At 33.0% G+C, this 21,236-nt stretch overlaps 2 protein-coding genes across 3 annotated transcripts in view; one reads left to right on the forward strand and one right to left on the reverse strand.

Moving 5' to 3' along the window:
• Window positions 1-3,495: 3,495 nt before the first annotated feature.
• CETN3 (centrin 3) lies at window positions 3,496-19,993 on the reverse strand. Of its 2 annotated transcripts, none has more exons than XM_006187970.3 (5): window positions 19,855-19,993; window positions 17,898-18,033; window positions 16,229-16,343; window positions 10,534-10,725; window positions 3,496-3,903 (listed from the first exon to the last, which is right to left on the reverse strand). In XM_006187970.3, exons 1-5 carry the CDS (start codon window positions 19,869-19,871, stop codon window positions 3,860-3,862), a joined length of 504 nt encoding a protein of 167 aa, XP_006188032.1. In that variant the 5' UTR covers window positions 19,872-19,993; the 3' UTR covers window positions 3,496-3,859. The 2 variants fall into 2 exon arrangements, with proteins under 2 accessions (XP_006188032.1, XP_032331879.1); XM_032475988.1 differs by lacking the exon at window positions 3,496-3,903 and adding an exon at window positions 8,175-9,247.
• The window catches only part of POLR3G (RNA polymerase III subunit G), a 78,527-nt gene continuing 77,178 nt past the window's right edge, over window positions 19,888-21,236 (forward strand). The window contains exon 1 of the mRNA XM_014562007.2: window positions 19,888-19,996. The gene's annotated coding sequence lies outside the window, so the exon portion shown is untranslated. The remainder of the gene's footprint in view (window positions 19,997-21,236) is intronic.

A 21,236-nucleotide genomic window follows, 5' to 3' on the forward strand; every position in this document is an offset into this window, starting at 1 on the left:
AAGAGCTGTGCATTAGACTATCAGGTCCATAAATCTTCCTCCCTTCAGCTAGATGCCTCAAAGACCCTCCCACACATCCTTTTACCAACCATACTCCTAAACCCAAGGTTCCTTCCATTTCCTATCAAGAATTTAAGAGTTCTTTCTTCATTCAAGCAGCCCCTAAAATAGAATCTTCTCCACAAAGGTTAATTGGAAAAAATGTTTTCCTAAATTTTACTCTCAAAATGAAAATCTTTCACGAGTCTTTAGTACTCCATAATATGCATTTTTAGTAAGTATTTGCTTAATATTGTATTTTTAATTAATTAATTCTTTCCTAAACATCTACTTTTTCAATGTGTTGCCTCCATAATTATAAAAACATAGTCTATCTAAGATTATGAGCTTCAAAAGGTCTGGCATTAAATGCTAACTCACATGGAGTAAGACATACTGCAATGAATGTCATGCTAGATTAAACATAAATGTTTAATGTTTTTGCTGCTGAGCTTCTGAATTCCAGATTCTATCTCTCAGTTTTGTAGTTTTAAAAGTCTGATTCTTTCCACCCTGAGATGGTCTACAAAAGTCACTGTAAGGAAACAATACAATCCAGTGGCTATGAGTGGGCTCTGGAGTCAAAACTTAGGATCAAATTCCAGTTTCAGTTCCTATTACCTTGAACAAGTTACTTAAGCCCTCTAAGCTTTGGTGTTCTTGTGTGCAAAATAAAGACAATCCAACAGTATCTACCCAAGGTTATTAAGGATAAATATATATAATGTATGTAAATACCTATGTGTGCCTGGAACAAGGCACAACAAAATTATGTGTTGGTTATTAAACTTTTTTCCCCCGCAGCTCCAAACCACTACTCTATACAAAAATGTGTAATACTGGGGTTGGGACTGTGTAAATTACATTTTCCCTTTGCCAGCTGAATTTTTGTTAGGCTCCACTAAAAGGTGGACTAGAAGAATGCAACAGGAAGGCAGAAGGGGGAAAGATCTTGCAGTTTCCTATTTGCTGGCAGTTCCTACCAACATCCCCAGAGCAACAGTTACTCATTCCAGGAGCAGCACTTATTTCTACTCGCCATCGTTTTCTCCAGATTACCCAAAGCAGCCTCATCATTCCCCAACAATACTAGCACCACCTTAAAGTTCCCCTCTCCTCCAGCACCCCTGTCCAAGTCCCTGCTCTACAGGACCTCTCCTCCAAGCTTCTAGTTTTAGTAATCACAACCTCTACCCTCTGTTCTCTCAGCTATCTTGGTGTTCTTTCTGATTTTATCGTTCTTCAGTACCAATTTAATCTATTCCCTATATTACACACTGTTAAAATATCCAGTTGTGCTCTTCCTCCTGTCTAAAGTCTAACTGAAATTGATACTATTCAGAGGAATGGAAATGGGATTGAGAGTTTTTTTTTTAAAAAAAAAAGGGAATTTGTGCATTTACTTTATATAATGTCCTTATATATTACGTATGTCATTTAAATTTAATTACATATTTTAAGTGATTTTTGACATCATTTGGCCTATTTATATTGGTCTTCAGAATATTATAAATCACCTTTTTAAAAAACACATCACTAGTAATTCCCAAGAGAACTTACTTCCAGAGATTAGCACCAAGATGGCTTGGGGAGTTGGGACAACCAGCGACTCCACTGGATAGTCTACTCATCATGGTGTTTGCTAACACTGACACATCAACTAAATTTGAAAGTCTTCCATTAGAAATGCTGTACGAATTTCCCGCAATAAAGGATTAAACAAGCCTAGCACAGTATCTATGCCATATATTAAGTACGTAATAAATATATTATTTCCTTCCTATCCCAACTACCTTGCCACCAGACCCTAATCCAAGAGCTGCTAATAGGCACATAACTTCTTTAGAAAGTAGGCTTTATTAACTTATATATACAAGAAAAGATCTTAGCTGACAAATCCCAAACTATGAATGCTTACCAGGATGCCAGAACAGCAAATGCACTAGCTAAGTTTAGTAAGAAAGTTATTTTCTTATATCATGAAATGCCATTGCATAATAAGTATAACTATAATGATAAATGGCTAAAACCCACCTCCACTTCCCTCTTTTTTACAGCAAATTCACTCCTTTCTTCTATTGTCACCTCTACTAGCCATTTTATCAGCCTTTTTACTATACAATTACTGATTAACACTGGAAAAAACTTGAGAATAATTCATACCCTTCTGTAGGAGAAAGCTTCCACAAACATAAGAACTGAGGTGAGCACTATTCCCTCAACACACAGTCTGAAAAAACAAAATTGCTGTCATCCCAAGGAGTAAATATTTATATTAAGAATAAAGAAGTTATCTCTGCAAATGACAAAAAGGAGCTTGGGTTATTTATTTCAATAAAGTGGTAGAAGACCAGTAAGGCTGAATTTACTTTTATGTTTCATTCCTCATTTTCTTTATTCTTCAATTTCCTGGAAATTAACATATTTTGTGATTGAGATGTAGAAAGCAAGTTATCAGTAAGGGTGATAACATTTTTTTTAATTTCGAAGTCCATTTATTGCCCCAGATATTGTTACTACTGTGAATGCTGATTTCATATTCAAAAATAAATTTTAATATGGTGAACAATTAACTTGCTTTATAGATAACTGTTTGCAATGTGACCAGTTATACTATTTTCCACTGATTTTTTTGTTAAATTTCTAGTGGATAACTCTTTCTGTAATATTCTAGGAGGCTCATAACATTTAAAGTGCCTCAAATTATTACTGTACTTTAGATTAAAAACAAGAAACCTAAAGAAAGACTACCAAAACAGACAACTGAACTTTCTTCCTGGAGAACCCACACCACCAGGAACAGGATTATTAGTGAAGGATGAACATAGGTACCATTTCCCTATGACGTATGTCCCATAACCACATGTTTCCCCCCAGTATATATTTCTATAAGGAAGAACTCACCAAAACCTGGAAAATCTGTCTCCACTGTTCCCTGGTGAATCATAGAATGTTCCTTTATATAGGTAAAAGAGAGCCATAAATGATTTCTGTGGTTTACAGTTTTCTATCTTCATCACTGTGACATTTAATTGAGTGATAATTATCTTAACAGATCAAAATTCCAAGATTTAAATCTTTCACTTTGTCAAGAAGTTAGATGATTCAAACTGTATTCAATTAGTTTAAGAAGGTAATATTCAGATTTAATTGTCATAACTTACACTAAGACACTAAAAGTGCTATAGAACATAATACATGAGGATGTGAGTCTATATGCACAATACCTTTTCCCTCAAAACTGAAATACATGACTTTTAAAAAAGGAATTATGCCTATATTAAGTTATCATTTTGTACTGAAACATCAAATGACAAACTTGTAATGGAAAAATGTGCTACTCTATTGCCATTTGTATTTCAATTTTTGTTTCTGAAACCAGTAGTGTAAAGAGAAAAGATTTAACATAGATACTATTGAGGGTTAACAAACATTTGGAATACAAATAAAACAAAATTTTAAAATACTAATAAAATAAACATTTTATTAATGAAAGTCTGAAAAACATGTGCACAAACACAAAAGTGACTACCAATGCTGAAAAAAGAACCTTCAAAAAAATGTGTATCACATGATTTAATTTTTCAAACTTTGTATCTATAAAAGCTATATTATAAACACATAGCTAAACTATTAGAGTACTAACAATACTGTTCATACAAAGGAACTTGACAGTAGTAAAATATGAACGTGAGATGCTTATTTTTGGTCCTTCTGGAAAAAAGAACTAAGTTGGGTTTTTTTTTAACATAGCTCCAGGCACAAAAATAGAATATAAGATGATAACTGCAACATTCTTAGTGTTTATCCTTGTAATTCTTTAAATGTCACCAGTCATAATAGCAATGAATTCCTCTTGATTTACTGTGGTAAGAAAGAAAATGTAAGTCAGAAATACAATTTTTCTTCAGAGAACAATATTATTATTTTACACTAAGTACCTGTAAATTTTATATTATACAAAATTCTTAATAAACCAAGACATAGCTTTTTACTTTTACTTCTTTGTTAGGAAATTGAATATGTTAATTAAATTGAACTTAATAGATACAAATATACATAAAATGTGATAAACAATATAAATTAGTATTCTATAATATTAACTAGCAAAAAGACACAATAGTATATAAATTACAAACAAATCCATCATAATCATAATATTTATTCACACTTAATAGTTTTAAAAACTTGAAATGTTTAATTTCTTAGACGGTTAAATTCTCTTTATAATCTTTGTATTACTAGTTCATTTAGCAAACCCTTCCTTAATAAGTAAGCTTAAATATATGACTGCATGTAAATTAGAATTCTAAAGGATGAAATATACTGGAATTAGAAAAAAGTCTAATTGTTGTTTTTTGTACTCATATATTTATGAGTACAAAAAACTCATTTTAAAAGTTTTTAAAAGCCTATTTTAAAGAAAAACTAGTTGAAACCAGGTCACCATACCTCAAAAGTAACCAGAAAAACAATAATTTTAAAAGATACAGATTTAATTTTAATTTCCAAGGTAATAATGCAACCATAAAACAAGACAGAAATGCAGGAAATAAACAGAGAGACTAGTAGTTATTTTACCAAAACTATAAATAAAATTCAGTAAGAACCTCCAACATATAAAGTATATTTAAGAAAGCAACCTAGAAATAAATAGGTGATCTCATTAAACACAATCTTTAAAAAACAACATACGTACGAATTATCAAGAGAAATGTTCAGAAAAGAATGCTTCAACTTTGTAAAATAGGTGAATTCATGGGCCCCAAGACTTAACACATATCTTAACAAGAAACAAATTATGAATGATAATTTTGATAATAAGAATACTACAATGAGAAAAAAGACACCTAAATTCTAGTCATAGCGCTGACAGAACAGTTCTGCATCTCAATTTCTTCAACTGAAAATACTGAACTACGACATGATCTGCTGTTTCTAACTCTTAAATACCCTAATGATAAATGAAAACACTCCATTGAATCAAACATTTTTAAGTGCCTTGGTGAACACCACACCATACTAGAAGTTGTGTAATATATCAGAACAGATATGAGGGTTCCTATTCTAGAATACCTGAAATTGAAGTGAAGAAGATATTGGGTGATATTATACAATTATTAATTTTCTTAGAAGTAACAATGGCATGATAGTTTTGAAAGATACTATCCTTATTCTTACTAGATGCATGCTAAAATATTAGGGGGGTCAAGTTCATGATATATTTTTCAAATGATTCAGAAAAAAATACACACTATAGATAAAGCAAATATAGATAAAGTAAAATGTTAATTACTGAATCTAGGTAGAAGGTATAAAGGTGTTCACTGTACTAGTCTAACATTTTTTCCTCTATGTTTGACAAGAGTCATAATTTAAAAGTTAGAAAAAATTAACCAATTAAAAAATGACAAGATAAAATATGTACATAACAAAAAAGTACGCTGGTTCCAGAAACCATATAGAAAACCAGTTTTAATCATTATGTTAGTCATGTTTTACACCTGAGACAGAGAACAAATGCTGTATAACACAAAACATGGCCTATTATTAAAACAAAAACCAGGTATCAGTGTTGAAGAAAAAAAGTCCATCATAATGGGGAAAAATTATCACTGATGAGAAAAATTTAGGTAAAAATAAATCCTGATTTGGGCTCTAAAAATAAAAATACAGGATTTGGTTAGATAGGAGGTGGAAAGAAAGCTAAGGTAGAACACCATCAGAAACATAGTTAAAGAAAAATATAGTGCAAAAAGCAAACATAAGCTCTATGGAGTTAAGAAGAATGAACTGTCCAGAAGCTGATTAAGTACCATGAATCCACGCATTCAATATTAAAAGCCTACAAGACACTACGACAGACAGAGAACAGAACATAAAACCTGTAATACTCCAAATACTTTAAATGATTTTATAAATTGTAGTACTGATCTTTAACCTTTGCAATTAAGTGAATCTGTTTCAATATCTTATGAAAGCTATGACCCCTCTCTCCTTAGTTAAAAAAGAAATCAAAATACATAAAAATTTTAAACAATTTCACCAATATGTACCTTCATTTAAGAACCCCTGATTTAGTCAATCTAAAGTGAGGCATCTAGACCAAAACAGGAAACAAAAGTACACTTTTAAGGAAAACAACATAAGGAAAGCAGCCTTAGAATTATTTGACTATAAATCATTTTAACAACATAACAAAGCCATGATTAAAATATTCAAAATCTGAAAAGTACTTTTGTTAAAGATAAAAAACTTTTCTCTCAATTTGTAAAATTACAATGTTATAATTTCAAATTAAGCTTCACATTCACATAGCTCTAAAACCACAAACAATTTTTATATTATTTATGTATAAGTACTTTAAAGTACTGTAGCATTTCAAAAGTATTTTAAAGTATTCCATAATTGCATACCTAAAAACAGAATACTTAAGTCCAAAACAGTGAACTAAAAAGCTGAAGGGAAGAAAGTGGCTAAGGAAATCAAACCAGCTCCATTATTACTAGCGAGCCTTTAAGACAATTAGGAGAATTTGCGATGCCTTTGTAGGTTTGGTTTTATATCCTTCTCTAGCAATCATATCTTATATCAAGTTCTTATATCTAATAAACCTAACACAATGCCTATCTTAAAATAAGCATTTGATAAAATAGTTACTGAATCAAACAAATACGGCACTTCATTTTTTTTCTACACTGCCTTTTTAAACAAAATTTTCATAAGTCAAACATTTCATATGGTGAATCCTATTATATGTCATGAAAATGAAGAATTTTAGAGAAATTAAGTAGATTAAGTACCTTAGAGATCATCTGGCTTCAGAGCGGAAAAAACAGATTTTAACACCTGAAGTGCCAGTTGAATATTTTACTGATATGCTGCTTCCTATAACAGTATGCAATTTTTAATACTCCATAAACATATAAATGTAATTAACACTTTACAGCACAAAAATCAATACAGTGTTATGGTTAAAAGTACATTCTTTGTCATTATGGATTTATGAGTTTAAGTTCTGGCTCTGCCATGTATTAGCTTTGTGATATAACGTTGGGCAGGTTATTAGTATCTCAGAGCTTAAGTTTCCTCATGTATTCATGCATCTATCGTATGTGTTTACTTCAAAAAAGCTATCATGAAAATTAAGTGACATAATCCACAATCTAAGATGTTAAGCACAGAATCTAAAATACACTAACTACTAAATAAATGTTAGCACTCATCGTAATTATTTAGAAAATGATTTACTTTGGCTTTTTAAATGTTGCTTCTATTTTTCCAAAAAGATTTACTGTGTTTTACTTTATATATCTTGAGAGGGATTCTTTCTATATCATTTCCACAGCTTTATTTATGTTTCATATTATGTCTTCTTTTCCTTTAATTCCTCATTCACCATGTTTATTTTATATATACAACAAAAAATATTTTCATTGCTCATAAATACTGAACACTGTGAAATTTCATTAAGACAGACCAATTACTAAAGTCCACAAAAAAAAAAGTAGCAAAGTATTATGATCTTTGCCAGTTTAACATACACAAAGAGCACAGGTTATATCTAAGCAAACCTCTGCCTGTAGCCAAAAAGAAATCCAGATTAAGTGATCAGATTAATAAATAATGATAAAATCTAACTTCCTACTTTTTCAAAAATGGGCAGATTTTCAGATAGCTGCAGAGACTCAATATAAGTTAAGGTAGTATTCCAAAGCCACACTAAACAGACTAAAGTTGTAGTTCTCATTGTTTTTGAATATGAAGATGCCTTTCAACAATAATTTTCTGGACTTGCCACAGTAATAGCTATCCTTAGTATGTCTTGTTTGAGAAGTAGATAATGTCAAATTGCTACTATAAATTCTGCAAAATAAGTATATTAATCAATCACAATAGCATTTAGAGATATAACTGAAAAATACCAGTATATGTATGCATGTGCAATACTATTATTCATATGGTCTACAGACCATATTTGATGCATATGTGAAATCCCAGACCCTGTGCAATATCTCAGAAGGCCACCACTCCTAAAGACCCACATCCCAGATTGGAAACTACCCAGTTAGACTATTTTAATATGATAAGACCACTCACCTCCCCCAGCAAAAAGGACAAATCTTAATAAAAGATTATGTGTTAGGTGTATTTTATTTGCAATTAACGACTTGGAAAAAAGGAAAAAAATGTTATTTGCCTGTTAATCATTTGAATAAATGGCAATAGGATGCCCAAGCAACAGTTGTACAGTGACTTAAAGTGGACTAATGCAAGCAGTGAGGACAGAAGAAATGTTTTAAGGATGCACTAATATAAATCTTCCAGCAATGGCGCACAGGTGTGAACTCAGATTCAAAAGCAGGAGGCAGAGCAGTCTAACAAGGGATGCAAGAAATGGACACATTTTCTAAGGAAAGCTTCACATCAAGTTTGAATTTAAGAGGTATCTTCCTAATTGATATTTTCTTCTAATGTTAAATGAAGCTATTAACTAAAATCTAACTTGCATGTGCCTAGTATAGGAAAAAGGAACCATTTATAACTCTGATCTTTTGACATACATAGTAGCTGTTATTAAAGATTTATGAAATAGTCATATCAAAATTCACTCTACCACTGAAGAGACACTTTTGCATAAAGGAATTCCTTTAAAGCTAATTTAGAGTAATAATCAACAGCTAAGGAAGACACAAAATTTTTTAAATATGAAGGAAGTAGATGTTAAGTCCAAACATTAGAGTGACAGCTTAAGAAATCATTTAAATTTTCTCAAGTTTTGATCATCTGTTTTAAAATATAACTATTTTGATACCACTTCAAAGAGCTAGTACTAAAAATAGAAAAGCTGTATAAAGCTCAACTAATAGTTACATAAATATGAGATAGCACAGTAATGCACAGTTATAATCAAAAATCTACAAACCTGAGTGATAACTAGTTTGCCACCATCTTATCTCCTTATTAAAGCATGCCAGTATTTTCAAGGTAATATATATATCTATTTATGCATAATGTATGGTTAGTACTGTAACAACATATATCTACTGTAACACAAACTCCTGCTCAGAGCTTAAGTCAACAAACAGCAGAGTACTCATCATGTTCAAGAAAATGCAGGGGAATATAAAGATGGAAAAAAAAGGAAAACAATCTTACATTTAATGCCAGGTACCTTCAAATATCTTCATTTAACACTCACAACCACCTTGGAAGATATTACCATTCTCAGTTTTATAAACAGGGAAACTGACTCAGAAAACATTTTAAAACTTGCACAAAATTACAGAGCAACTAAGTAAGTAGTAAAAATTCAATTCAAATCCAGGTCTGTGTAATTCCAAAGCCTCAGGCCTTTCACACTATATGATTCCATATTGCTCTTTAGGGAATCACAATATAATTGAAGAGACAACATGCATATAACTTACAGAAGGCAGTGTATAAAAGTGTCAAAATAGTTTGTTCCTCTAAATGCTATGGGTCCTCAATGGAAATCTCATAACTTAAAAACAGAGACCATTGAGGGAGGCTTTTGAAAAAAGATTCAATTTAAAATGAATCTTGAGAGAACGACTAACATTTTAGTGGATAGAAATTGACAATTAGGATTCTAAGATTAAAGAATAGCATGATGAAAGGCACACCATAGAAAAGACGGGATAGAGTACATTTTGTCAGAGTGTGTATACTATATGGGAGAAGAGAGGGTTAAAAAGTAGAAAGTCAAAGAACACAGTAGAAAATAAAACTAGATACTTATGGTAGGACAGATCATAGAAGGCTTTGGACTTTACTCTGTAGGCAGTAAAGAATCATTCTAAGTGTTTGAACTGGAAAATGACATCACTAAACCTGTATTTTAGAAAAAGAATGCTATTAGAATGAATTAGAAAGAGAGCAGAAGCTTACAGGCATGGAAGACAATTAGGAGGCTTCAAGAGACTGTAAAGTCAGTGACAGCAGGGACAACATCAGTTTTTTTATTGGGTAGCACCAGTCAGCACACAGGACACTGTATTCAGCAGGCATTCAAGGAAATAATGAAGGAGGCTATAATGACATTCTGATAAAGAAATTAGGGCCTAAAGTAGGACAGCAGCAGTAAACGAATAAAACAGATTCAAAATATTTGAACAGTAGACTCAATAGGACTTAGTAATAGTTTAGATGTGCATGTAGGTTGAGGAAGGCATTAAAGGTTGAAATTTTACTGAGTGGCTGAAATTTGGAAGATATTTCATCCTCAAAGAAAAGTACTTTTTTGAAGTGTGGAACCTCTTATTACAATCTGTACAGTTGTGGTTTTAAAGGTCTCTTTATTCTAAACTGAATATGTGTAATATTTACAGAAAAAGTCCATTACACAATGAACAACACTTACACTAAATAGAGATAGTTTGCAAAGGGTCTTTAAAATCATTTGGTTTTAGAACAATTTACTCTATGTGTACATTAGGAATATTTCAAGTATATGTTTTACTTAAAACTTACTTTCTCCATCACCATCTTTATCAAATTCTTCTATCATAGCCCGAAGTTCTTCATCACTCATGTTTTCACCCAATTCTCTGGCAACACGTCGCAAATTCCTCAGGCTTATTTTACCTGAGTCATCATCATCAAATAGTTTGAATGCCTTCAATATTTCTTCATGTGGATCTCTCTCCAATATCCAGTCTGTCACTGTAGTTCAAAAAAGATGAAAAGTAAACCTTTATAGTCACAAAGGTACTGATCTATAATAGATGGGAATTAAAGCTGTGAATCTATCAACACTTAGTTTAACAATAAAAATGCCAAATCAAGAGCCCCCAAACCCAAAGATAAACCTAAAATTAGAAAAACAAAATCCTTATTTTGAAATTTAGCCTTTATATTATCAACAATTTATCCTATTATAAAGGTAAACATAACTACTTATATCACACAACAAAATTATTAAAAACTGTATTTATACCATATATTTAAGGCCTATTATCAAGAATTGTACTAGCCTCCACTGACATCAAGCTCAAAGTCTAGGAGTTTGTAACCTAGTTGTAGAGATGATATACCAACAAAACAATTGAAACCAACTAGATAAAAGCTATTTATTTGCTGGCTGAACTTAATAGTAATACTGATTATTCCTCTAATTTAATCCAACTTAAAAACAAACAAAAAACCCCTGACAAATCAATAAAATGCCCTGCCATCATTGATACAGACACAATCTCAGAGATGAAAATTCCACAGGTATCTTCATGATTAGAAGAACCTCTTGGTTTCCCAAAAGCAGTTATCAAAAGGACTGAATCTCATTGCAGCAAAGGAAAAAAAAAAAGGTCTGGAAAGGAGATCTCTCTAAAGTCAAATCCATTTTGTTCAGCAAGATAATAACTCTCAGACAGCTATATTAAAATTAAATGTCAGTAATTTCAGACTTCAATAGTAATAATATATTTTAACATACTAAATGTAAAAATATATAATAACAGTAAATTTAAACAATATTTTAATATTACAATTTTTAATCAATACCCACAATAAGAAAAAATTTTAAATCTGTAGTATAAAACTTTTTAAGTTACTAGATAAAATTCTTAAAATACTGAAGTAAACATCTCTGAAGTAATTTTACATGCTAGTCTACCACTACAACAAAATGTATTTATGACCTTTTATGTTATGTACCACTAAAACAACTCGGTCCTATTGAGGTTTATAGAATCATTAAAAACTTGCAAATACTTGTAGATGGAGAGTACTGGAATGTTTAATACACCCGGAAGTAAAAATATAATTCAAGCCCCTTCAAATTGTTGTTTTGCTGCTATTTCATCATACTTGGTTGAATAAGCTTTAGAGTAAGCACCTATTCAAGCTTACGTTAAATCATCTACACATATATTCAATAGTTTTCTTTTATCCATTAATTTTATCCAAAAAGTCTTCCAAGTAACTAGCTGAAGTATATTACTATAAGTATGCAAATCACCAAAGCTCATAAATATTCAGTCAAAAGGAGCTGGCATATATACAGCCATAACACCAAAATAAAATACCACACTTAACTCTATGGCACATACTCAACTTGTTTTGAATTTAGTCCCAACAAAAAAGCAGGACAAGGAAAAAAAAGTGTTAAAAAATTTTTCTTCACCAATTAAATAATTTACATGACAGGTGAACCAAAAAAGCAGCTTGCTGAAAATATTAATGTACTTAAAGAAGCAACAGGGTGATCTGGGGAACAGATGGGGCTCCAAGATGTATAAATTCTTACCCCACTGGTGCTTTAATTGTGTTAGTTACTTTAGATTTCTGTGTCTATATAATCTTTTATCAATAGTTTGCCTTAGAATTCACTTTTTCTTGGGAATATAAATACCCATCATTCAGGACAGCTAAAACGTTACAACTTTTTGGTGACTCTCCTGCATGTCTTCATGTTCTATTGCTATTCTACAAAATAGACTTTAATTATTAAAAAAATGCATTTTTTTGATGAAAATAAATCAACTGACGCTCAGGCTGTAAAGGTGGGTTCAATCTATTTCACAATTCTGACCACTAAATTCTATTTTCAAATGATTGAATTATACTATCAGAAATGTACTGACTCAAAATAGTTAGACCTTATACATGATGAAAATCACTTAAGACTGCTTTAAAAAAGCAAATTTAAAAAATCACATTAAAACTTTAAACCCAATCAATGATTAGATCCTATGGTATGAGGATACTACTTTTTTCACTCTTAATAAATGTATCCCTTCTCTTCACTTTCACCACCCTCAGCATAAAAAGTTTATTACAGTTGTCCTTCAGTATCGACGGTATCTATGGTGGACTGGTCCTAGGACTCCCCTCAGATACCAAAATCTGAGAGAGTATTTGCATATAATCTATGCACATCCTCCTGTATACTTTAAATCATCTCTACATTACTTATAATATCTAATACAATGGAAATGCTATATAAAAAGTTGTAAATACAATGTAAATGCTATGTAAATAGTTGCCAGGCATTGAGCAAATTCAAGTTTTGCTTTTTTGGAAATTTCTGAAATTCCACCCCCCCCAACAGTTTCAATCCACAGTTGGTTGAATGGATGATACGGAACCCAAGGATAGAGAGGGCCAACTGCATCTTCTGCCTGAGGTCTCTCTTCCCTCCCACCCATCTATAATACTCTGAACAGAGCTACCTTTCTAAAGCGTCTTCTTTAAAAATTGACAATGACCTTCTGCTGACTAAAGTCCAAACTATGTTATGCAAGACTATTAGACCTATCTATCCAGCCCAATTCTACCTTTCTAGTCATTTCCATATCCTTTAGAGCAGGGGACTACCTGAAGTTTTCCAAACACGCTACACTTCTGCTATCACTCTTTGTTGTTACTGTTTTCTGTTTGGAATGCCTTTCTCTACACCTATAATTTTCTCCTTGGGATAAAAATCTATTCCTATTCCCAAAGGCCTAGATTAAAAATCCCCTCTGCAAAGTCTCCTTCAATTGCTCTATATCAATAATTGACAAATTTTTCTTGTCAAAGGCCAGATAGTAAATATTTTAGGCTTTTTGGGGGGAGTGGGACACATAAGGTCTCCGTCTAAACTATTCGCTCTGCCCTGGTAGCATAAAAGCCACATAAAAGAATGGATGTGGCAACACAGAGGCAACAGCTGAATTTGGCCCAAGGGCTGCAGTTTGCCAACGCCTGCCCTACACAAAATTACAATTTACCATACAGCACCACAGCTTGTTGTCATCTACATTTAAATTATAAACTCCTTGAAAAAACAATCTCTCAATAGCTTTTCATTAATTCCTCTCCCTCATCCCAGCACAGTACGTAATATCTAAAAATTAAGCCCATGTTTGCTAAATAAGCAAAACAAAAAACAGTAATATTCTATTTAAATAGCCAATGAAATAATAAGTAGTACATGCCAAAAATAGATGGGTATAAATATCTGACTGATCTTGGTCTTACTTTAAAGCAGCAATTCCTAAAATATCTATTACTCACTAGCCTCAGGCTGTCTAAATTCTAAACTTACATTAAATATATTATAATGCTTTTTACTAGCATTGGGAAGAATCTAAAGTGACAGACTTTACCTAGAAATACTTGTAAATATCTGTGGAACAATATCCTGAGAGAGTAATAGATGATACATAACAACTAAGAATCAAATGTTCTGATTTAGTTATTTGTCCCAAAGTATAAAACATATATTCATCTGTGGTCAGTTATTCAAAAAAAATCCAAAAATGGGGAGAATACATAGTTCTTGACTATTTGATTCGCAAACAGTAATAATTTTTTATTTGACAGCTGGTATTCTGAATAGGTTGCCTTAGGATAGCTAAAATATATGCTGAGCCTGTCAAAAGATTGATCTTTGAAAGTCAAACTGAGGTGTACTTATGCCATTTATTCTAGAAGGAACTCAGTATTTCTGTTCTATTAATAACATAGAAGAGATGGAGGGTCAGGAAAAGGTAGAGTTGGCATGGGACTCTGGCTCAACAGCTAATAAAATTAAAATTTTTAAACTATATTCATTTAAGATGAAATAATGTGCTTCGTAAAATTATGTGACAATTATACAGTGCTTAAAATAGCCTTCAACTATGGAAAAAGGTAATTAGAAAAATATAAATACATAGCGTAGAATATTTTTTATGTTCTAGTGACACATACATGATTTTTCCAGGAACTGAAACAAAGACTAATTTTTAAAGTAAGAATAAAAAAAAAAAAAATAGTTAATAGGACTTACTATATACTAGGCCCTTTTCTAAGCACTGTACATATTTTTAACTTATTTATTCCTCATAATAACACTATGAGATAGTGCAATTATCCCTATTTTACAGTTGAAAATGAGGCACAGAGAAGTAAAATGACCAAGTTACACAGCCAGTAAGTGGCAAAACCAAGATCTGAACCCAGGCAATCTGGTTCTAAAATGTCCATGTTAAATCACTACATTATACCAAATGTACTTGTGTTATAGCTCTCTCCTAGTAGTATCATTTCCATTGTATCCTAAAACATTGTTTCTATAAATAAACAATCTAAGTTGAAACTTGGACTAAGATCATAAACCCAGAAGAGCTTCAACACTGGGAGAATAAAGATGGCGCTCTCCCTCTCAAGTAAGTAATTCTACAAATTAAAGGAAAAAAAAGAATATGCTCCCAAAATGGACAAGCTGCCTCTTTAAATAATCATCTATCAGTTCATTAAGTTAGGGATCTTCTATGCTGTGCTTTTTTTTTTTTCTCTTTTAGATTTATTCTCTAATTCCCTTCTTCTTTGCCTTTGGTTTGAATTTTCAGATTAAAAAAAACTACTAATGATATGAGTCAATTTTTTCCATATGTACTAATTGCCATTTCTTTTTGTTTCTCATATTTTTCTTGATGAAGAATTAAAAGAAGGGGTTTGTGTGTGTGTGTGTCTGTGTACAACTGAATTTTTCCTAGATTTTTTTAAATATCTAAAAACTACATAATGTGCTTATATTATGACCCAGTTGGTTGTTCTAAATGTCTTCTCCTGCTCCCAATCTGCCAACTGCCTCCCTTACTACAATCTTCTCCCTACCCACAATTTTAAAGAGATGGCTTTTTTCACTGAGATTAAGGTCATCCAGAGTATGTAGCCCTTCATAAGCTCTGTCAACCTGAAGACATGCACTTCATCTACAGCCAGAGATAACAACTGCTACCAGTTTCCTCTTCTCTCAGTTTGCCAATAAAAATCACACAATAGAATAGTCTTAGGAAATATTTTCCAAACAAACAAAAAAAATAGTCAATTTTATCTTTTACTGTGAGAGTATAATTTTTTGATCACTCTTTTAGTTTTATCACATACTATGAGCACAAACTACTTGGAAAGACATCTTTCCATAAGAAATGCACAACAGGTCTTTGGTTAAAATCTTCAGATTAAAACAAAAGACAAAATGATTAATCCCATATACAGTGAAGGTATAGGTCTTATTTTTTTCCTTGAAAATTGGCAAAAAAAAAAAAAAGTACCCCAAAAGATGCCAAATAAGATCCACATTATATAGCAATGTCCAATAAAAAAATTCCATAACCCAGAGAATTTTAAACATACTGATAGCAACTAGATTATTTCCTAACAACTTCTGATCACAAAGACTATTAAAAATACACACCAACTTCATTAAAATCTTCAAAGGTGATTTTCCCTGTGGCTTCTCTGTCATAGTCTTTAAGAATCTTCAGTACATCAGCTTTTTTTACATCAAACCCCAAGGCTCTCATTGCCACCTTTTGGATTAAAAGGGAAAAGCAAATTATAAAGCACTCTTTACAAAAGTGATTTCTAATTCTTAAATAAGTTTTTACTACTTAAGAGATGACAATACATCAATAAACACATTTGTTTTCATGTTTTATACTCTAAAATAACAGTGATAGTTTTTCTTCAATACTGAAATTAAATGTCAATTTTCATTTATATAACCTTTTTATACAACAAATTAATCAATGAGTGCTTACAGAATACACACTGTACTGACTTTAGTGCACAATTTTAACAGGTTACTTGTTCTCAAAAGATTAACAACCAAAATGGAAAAAAAGCATAGCTTAAATATTAAGAAGTTATGCAACAGATGAGATAATATAAGAATTTTCATCAGACTATATGTAATTAGTTATCAAATAAATAGTCCAAGACCCTGACTTGAGAGAAAGAAGAAATCTAGTTACTCGTAACAAGGGAGAAGAGACATGTTACTGGTTAAAAGGAGTCTTACTTGGAGAGATTCAAGTTGTTCCTCAGATCAGGTATGGATGAAGTGAAGTAGAAGGGTATTTAGAAAAGAATGACTGGTATTAAAACACACACCGAAATAAAGAATATGCTTTAAGACAGTGAACAGAGCAGCTTACCTTACCTGAATGGGAAAAGATCAGGTGGAAGCAAGCAATTAGCAAATGAGAAAAGTAGTTGGTAATAAAAGTGGAGGGCATTCAGTAAAAATTGAAAAAAAAAAATCCAAACTTTATGCAGTGGACAATTAGGAGCCACTACAGGTTTCTGAGCAATAAACAATATGATGAAAAAATTTTAGAAAGATGAATCTAATGGTAGTGTACAGGAAATGGAGAAATCATTTAGAAAGTTCCAGATATGAAATAAGATCCCATTCCAAACCAAGATAATAACAATGGCAAAAAATGGAAAGACATAAAGGAAGAGTTAATTGAAGCTAGGTAACTAAAAGAAACAGTGGGAAAAGAGACCTAAAGAGTTACAAAAATGCTACCTTTCTCACTGTGCTTAGTTTAAGATCCATAGTACCTTAAACACCAATTTCCCCTTGTATCTTTATAAATAATTCTAGAACTTAAAATTTGACATTTTTCCCCATTAGCATTGTGTCAACATCAGACATCACCTATGTTGTTTGCACCAGAGAAAGTAGGTTGAGACTGTGTCACTAACACGTTCAAATTAAAAAACAAGTAACATTCCCTCAATCTGAAAAGTGGATGACACACACACACACCCCCAAAGTGGGAAGTGGAATATATTAAGAACTGTTTAAATCCTACAGTTTGAAGTTTTTTAATTATGTAAATGAAAAAAAAGTCCCTCCATAGGAATGTATTTTTACATTTAAAATACTATTCAATGTACCATGTGAATGTTAGGAATACTATTCAATTTTATCATAGCAGTTAATGGCAAATGTTTAAAATGGATTAATATTTCCAAAACGAGTTTAGTTAAGATAGTTATTTAAAATATATTTTCAATCACCTGTCAAAAACGCAAATCATTTTAACAGAAAAAGATACTTTAAAATATATTACCTTTAATTCATGATAATCTATTGCTGCATCTTTGTCTGTGTCAAATAGTTCAAAAGCATCTTTAATTTCTTGTTTCTGTTCTTCAGAGAGTTCTCTTCTTTTTTTTCTCTTTGTTTTGTCTACTACAAGCTCATTTCTATGAAATGAAAAAATTCTATTTAGTCCACTTTAATCCTATTCTCCTATGTCTCTAAATAATTCAATTAAGATTCCAAAAATGCAATAAACAAAATTAGCCAATTAATAATTTTCTAATTTCTAAACAGGAGTTATTTTGTAAAAATATAAAGAAATTTTCATTACATGAGCCAAAGCCCTGCTCATTCCGTAGTCTAAGCTGCTATAAATCTGCACTACCTAAAACTGAAAAGTGTTCCATATTATTTTAAAAAATGAAGACCTAACTTTTCCTTCCTCCTAGCTTGGTATTTATTCCCATTAATATTACTGTGAAAGAAACAAAAACTGTGAATAGGAAACATTACTTTGGTATCAGAAACCCCAACAAAAAAACAAAGTACTCATACTTATTATTCCCATCAGTCTACAATAAAGACTATTAAAAAAAAATTCACAACTGATGATCACTGTATACTAGGTTTACTTTTATAGTGCTTATAATTATCAAGATTACTACATAAAACATCTAATTCATCAATTAGTTTACAAAGTATTTTGGCATTGTGGATTTAAAATGTTTTTAGTTTACACATTTTTAACATTTTGGCACTTGTAATTTCTTCCATTGATATTAACAAATCAGCCAAAATAATGAGTTTAAACATACCAGAAATATTAAACATCAAAAAAGTAAATATTTGTGTAGATTCTATATAAAAATGTAAAGAGCCGTGTTGTGAATTTCACGTAACATATAAATTTAGATTTAATTTCTCATAGACTATGAAAAAAAACTTAAAGAAAAAAAAAGGAATTCATTGTAAAAGCCAGAAGTGTTTTCCTTAAAAGATGCCGCTCAAAGTGTTCAAAATTTTCAAATGGGATTGCAACACTTGTATAAGAACAAGTTCTGAAACAGAAGAATTACATAAAACTGTAAAAATGTAAAACCTGGCTGACTTTATTAGGACACGTTATCTATCTGCATTTGAAGTTGTTTCGTGGTCTGCAATCTACAAAAAATAAAAAAGAGATGGCTAGAAAGTGACCGAAAGAGGTATGGTAACGCTCAAGAAGATCTTTCACAAGAGACCTGACTTCACAGAAGCTTGGACATTCCCCGGGTCAGACCACAGATTCTGAAGGGACAAGTCCCAACCCAACAACTGACCCCTTCCAAGGCTGCCACGATTACCTTATTAGAACTCGGCACCTTTTTAATGTGGCGTAACTATACTGGTATTTTTAAGATAAAATGCCAAGAAAGGGTGAGGGAGAAAGCAACAGAAGGTTAGAGGCTGGAACTGAATTCAAAGTAAAGACACAAGAAATTTAGGAAATCTAAGGGATTACTAAAATCACTAAAAAGGGTCTCCGATTATACCGTAAAGCAGGGCCCCAAGGAGAAGGGGGAATGGCTTTCGTGTTTACGGGTAAGTACGTTACCATCAGGGCAGCTAAGGTGCTAGCCCTGGACAAGGAATAAGGGGAATGAACGAAAGACGCTGCACGGCCTGCTTTCCCAGCTCCTCACAGAAACAACGCGAGAAGAAACCTCGCGATATTTCACCCCCTCCCCGCGACTGCAACAGTCCAGTTTGCTGGCGGTCTAAAGCCCAGTGCCCTGACAGAAATGACCACCTCAGCAGAAGTGCAGGGAGCTCACCAGGGCCCCCAAGGTGAGGGGTCCAGGCTCAGGAAGGATGCCTGAGGCTCCTTTCCTTCGTCCCAAACTGCACTCCCTTCCTCGCCTCGGCCCAAGCTGCCTCCCTTCCACACACCCGCCCTGGGGCCCGCTGCGGGGTGTGGAGAGCATTGCCACCTCCTCATTACCGACCTCAGAGCTAAACTCATTTTCTCTCCGGACAGAGACGTTCCTCTCAAGAACGACTTTTAACTCTCTACACAAGGCAGCACGACTTCCACAAGCCGTTCAACAGACGCCAACGACCTCGGCGGCCTCAAGGACCTCCCAAAAGGTAGACACTTCTGAGCGGGATTGGTTGAACTCGCTAACGTCCTGCCCATTGAGGCGGAAGCGTCTCTCGTCCTCTGCTTTCATTGGACAAATTTCGTGTCAATCAAAGAGATCTACACCGGCCTCTCCCGCTGTGTAGATTGGCCTGTTGCTTTTTCCCGGAAGGCTTTGCGAAGCGAGGGTCTGAATGTCCGCCGTGCTCGTGGCGCGGAGGGTGTCTGAGCTGAGCCTCGGGCTGGAAGGCCTGTGGCCTGTGGGCTAATGTCCCAGGGGCGGGAAGGATAGGAAACAGACACCCCAAAGGCTGTCCTGCGGCTAAAAGGAGGGAGTGGCTTACAAAGCAGTCTGCGAAACTTGGCTCCATTGTATTCTGAAATTTTGGATGGCTTAAGTACCTGGGGAGTTTTTTTTTAAACACAAGTTGAAAAGGTCTTTTCCCTCATTCTTTTCTAGTGGGTGTGAATCTGCATTTCTTTTCCCTTACAAACGCCGTGATTCTGAGGCAGGTGATATGGATTATACTTGTATTATTATCAGGTTGGAATATTAGGCTATTTACGGTGAAGCTGTACCTAAGGGGTCATTCGCTCCCCTCTTCCTCCTTCAAAAGAATTCGTTCGCTTAGGTCCTTTATTTTCCAGGGCTGTAAGCTGCTTAGACTCATGATGTTATCTTCACTACCAAACTAAGTCTCTTGAAGCTCACTTCAAGGATGTTTAATATATTCATTTGTTCGTCTCTCACGCAGAGAGAATTGAAGGCCAGAATTACATCTTTCATTTAGCACTATTACAGTGCCCAATACAATGTGTGATGCATAGGTGCTCGATAAATATTCGTTGCATTAAATGGAACCTTGCTGTGAAAACTCACAAAGTACTGAGCTAAACTGCCAATCTCATAAAGGAATAAAATAGCCTGAGGGTGGGTGTGGAGCAGGGGAACGGGAAAGATATAAACAGTATGGTGTAAGTACAAAGGGATACATGTACAGGTTTAGAGAAGGATAGAAGAAAGACTTCTTGAAAGGGATGGCATATATTACGCCTAGAAGGATGAGCTAAAGTTGGATAACAAACATTAGAAAACAAGTTTTAAAAAGAAAATTGTTAAAATTACAAGTTGGTAGGATATTCTCATAATCTAATAATAAGCTGGTTCTTGGCAATACCAATAAAATTGATAGAGTTATGGAAGTGTAACAAGAAAGGGAATGTTGCCACTAATAAGGTTGATAGTTT

Source organism: Camelus ferus, chromosome 3 (assembly GCF_009834535.1).
Source record: "Camelus ferus isolate YT-003-E chromosome 3, BCGSAC_Cfer_1.0, whole genome shotgun sequence".
Lineage (NCBI taxonomy): Eukaryota > Metazoa > Chordata > Mammalia > Artiodactyla > Camelidae > Camelus > Camelus ferus.

Coding starts and splice junctions, on each gene's coding strand:
- CETN3 (XM_006187970.3), bottom strand. Junction 16,344..17,897: donor TAGATTATCATGAATTAAAG/GTAATATATTTT, acceptor TTAATCCAAAAG/GTGGCAATGAGAGCCTTGGG. Junction 3,904..10,533: donor TAAAGATGGTGATGGAGAAA/GTAAGTTTTAAG, acceptor TTCTTACCACAG/TAAATCAAGAGGAATTCATT.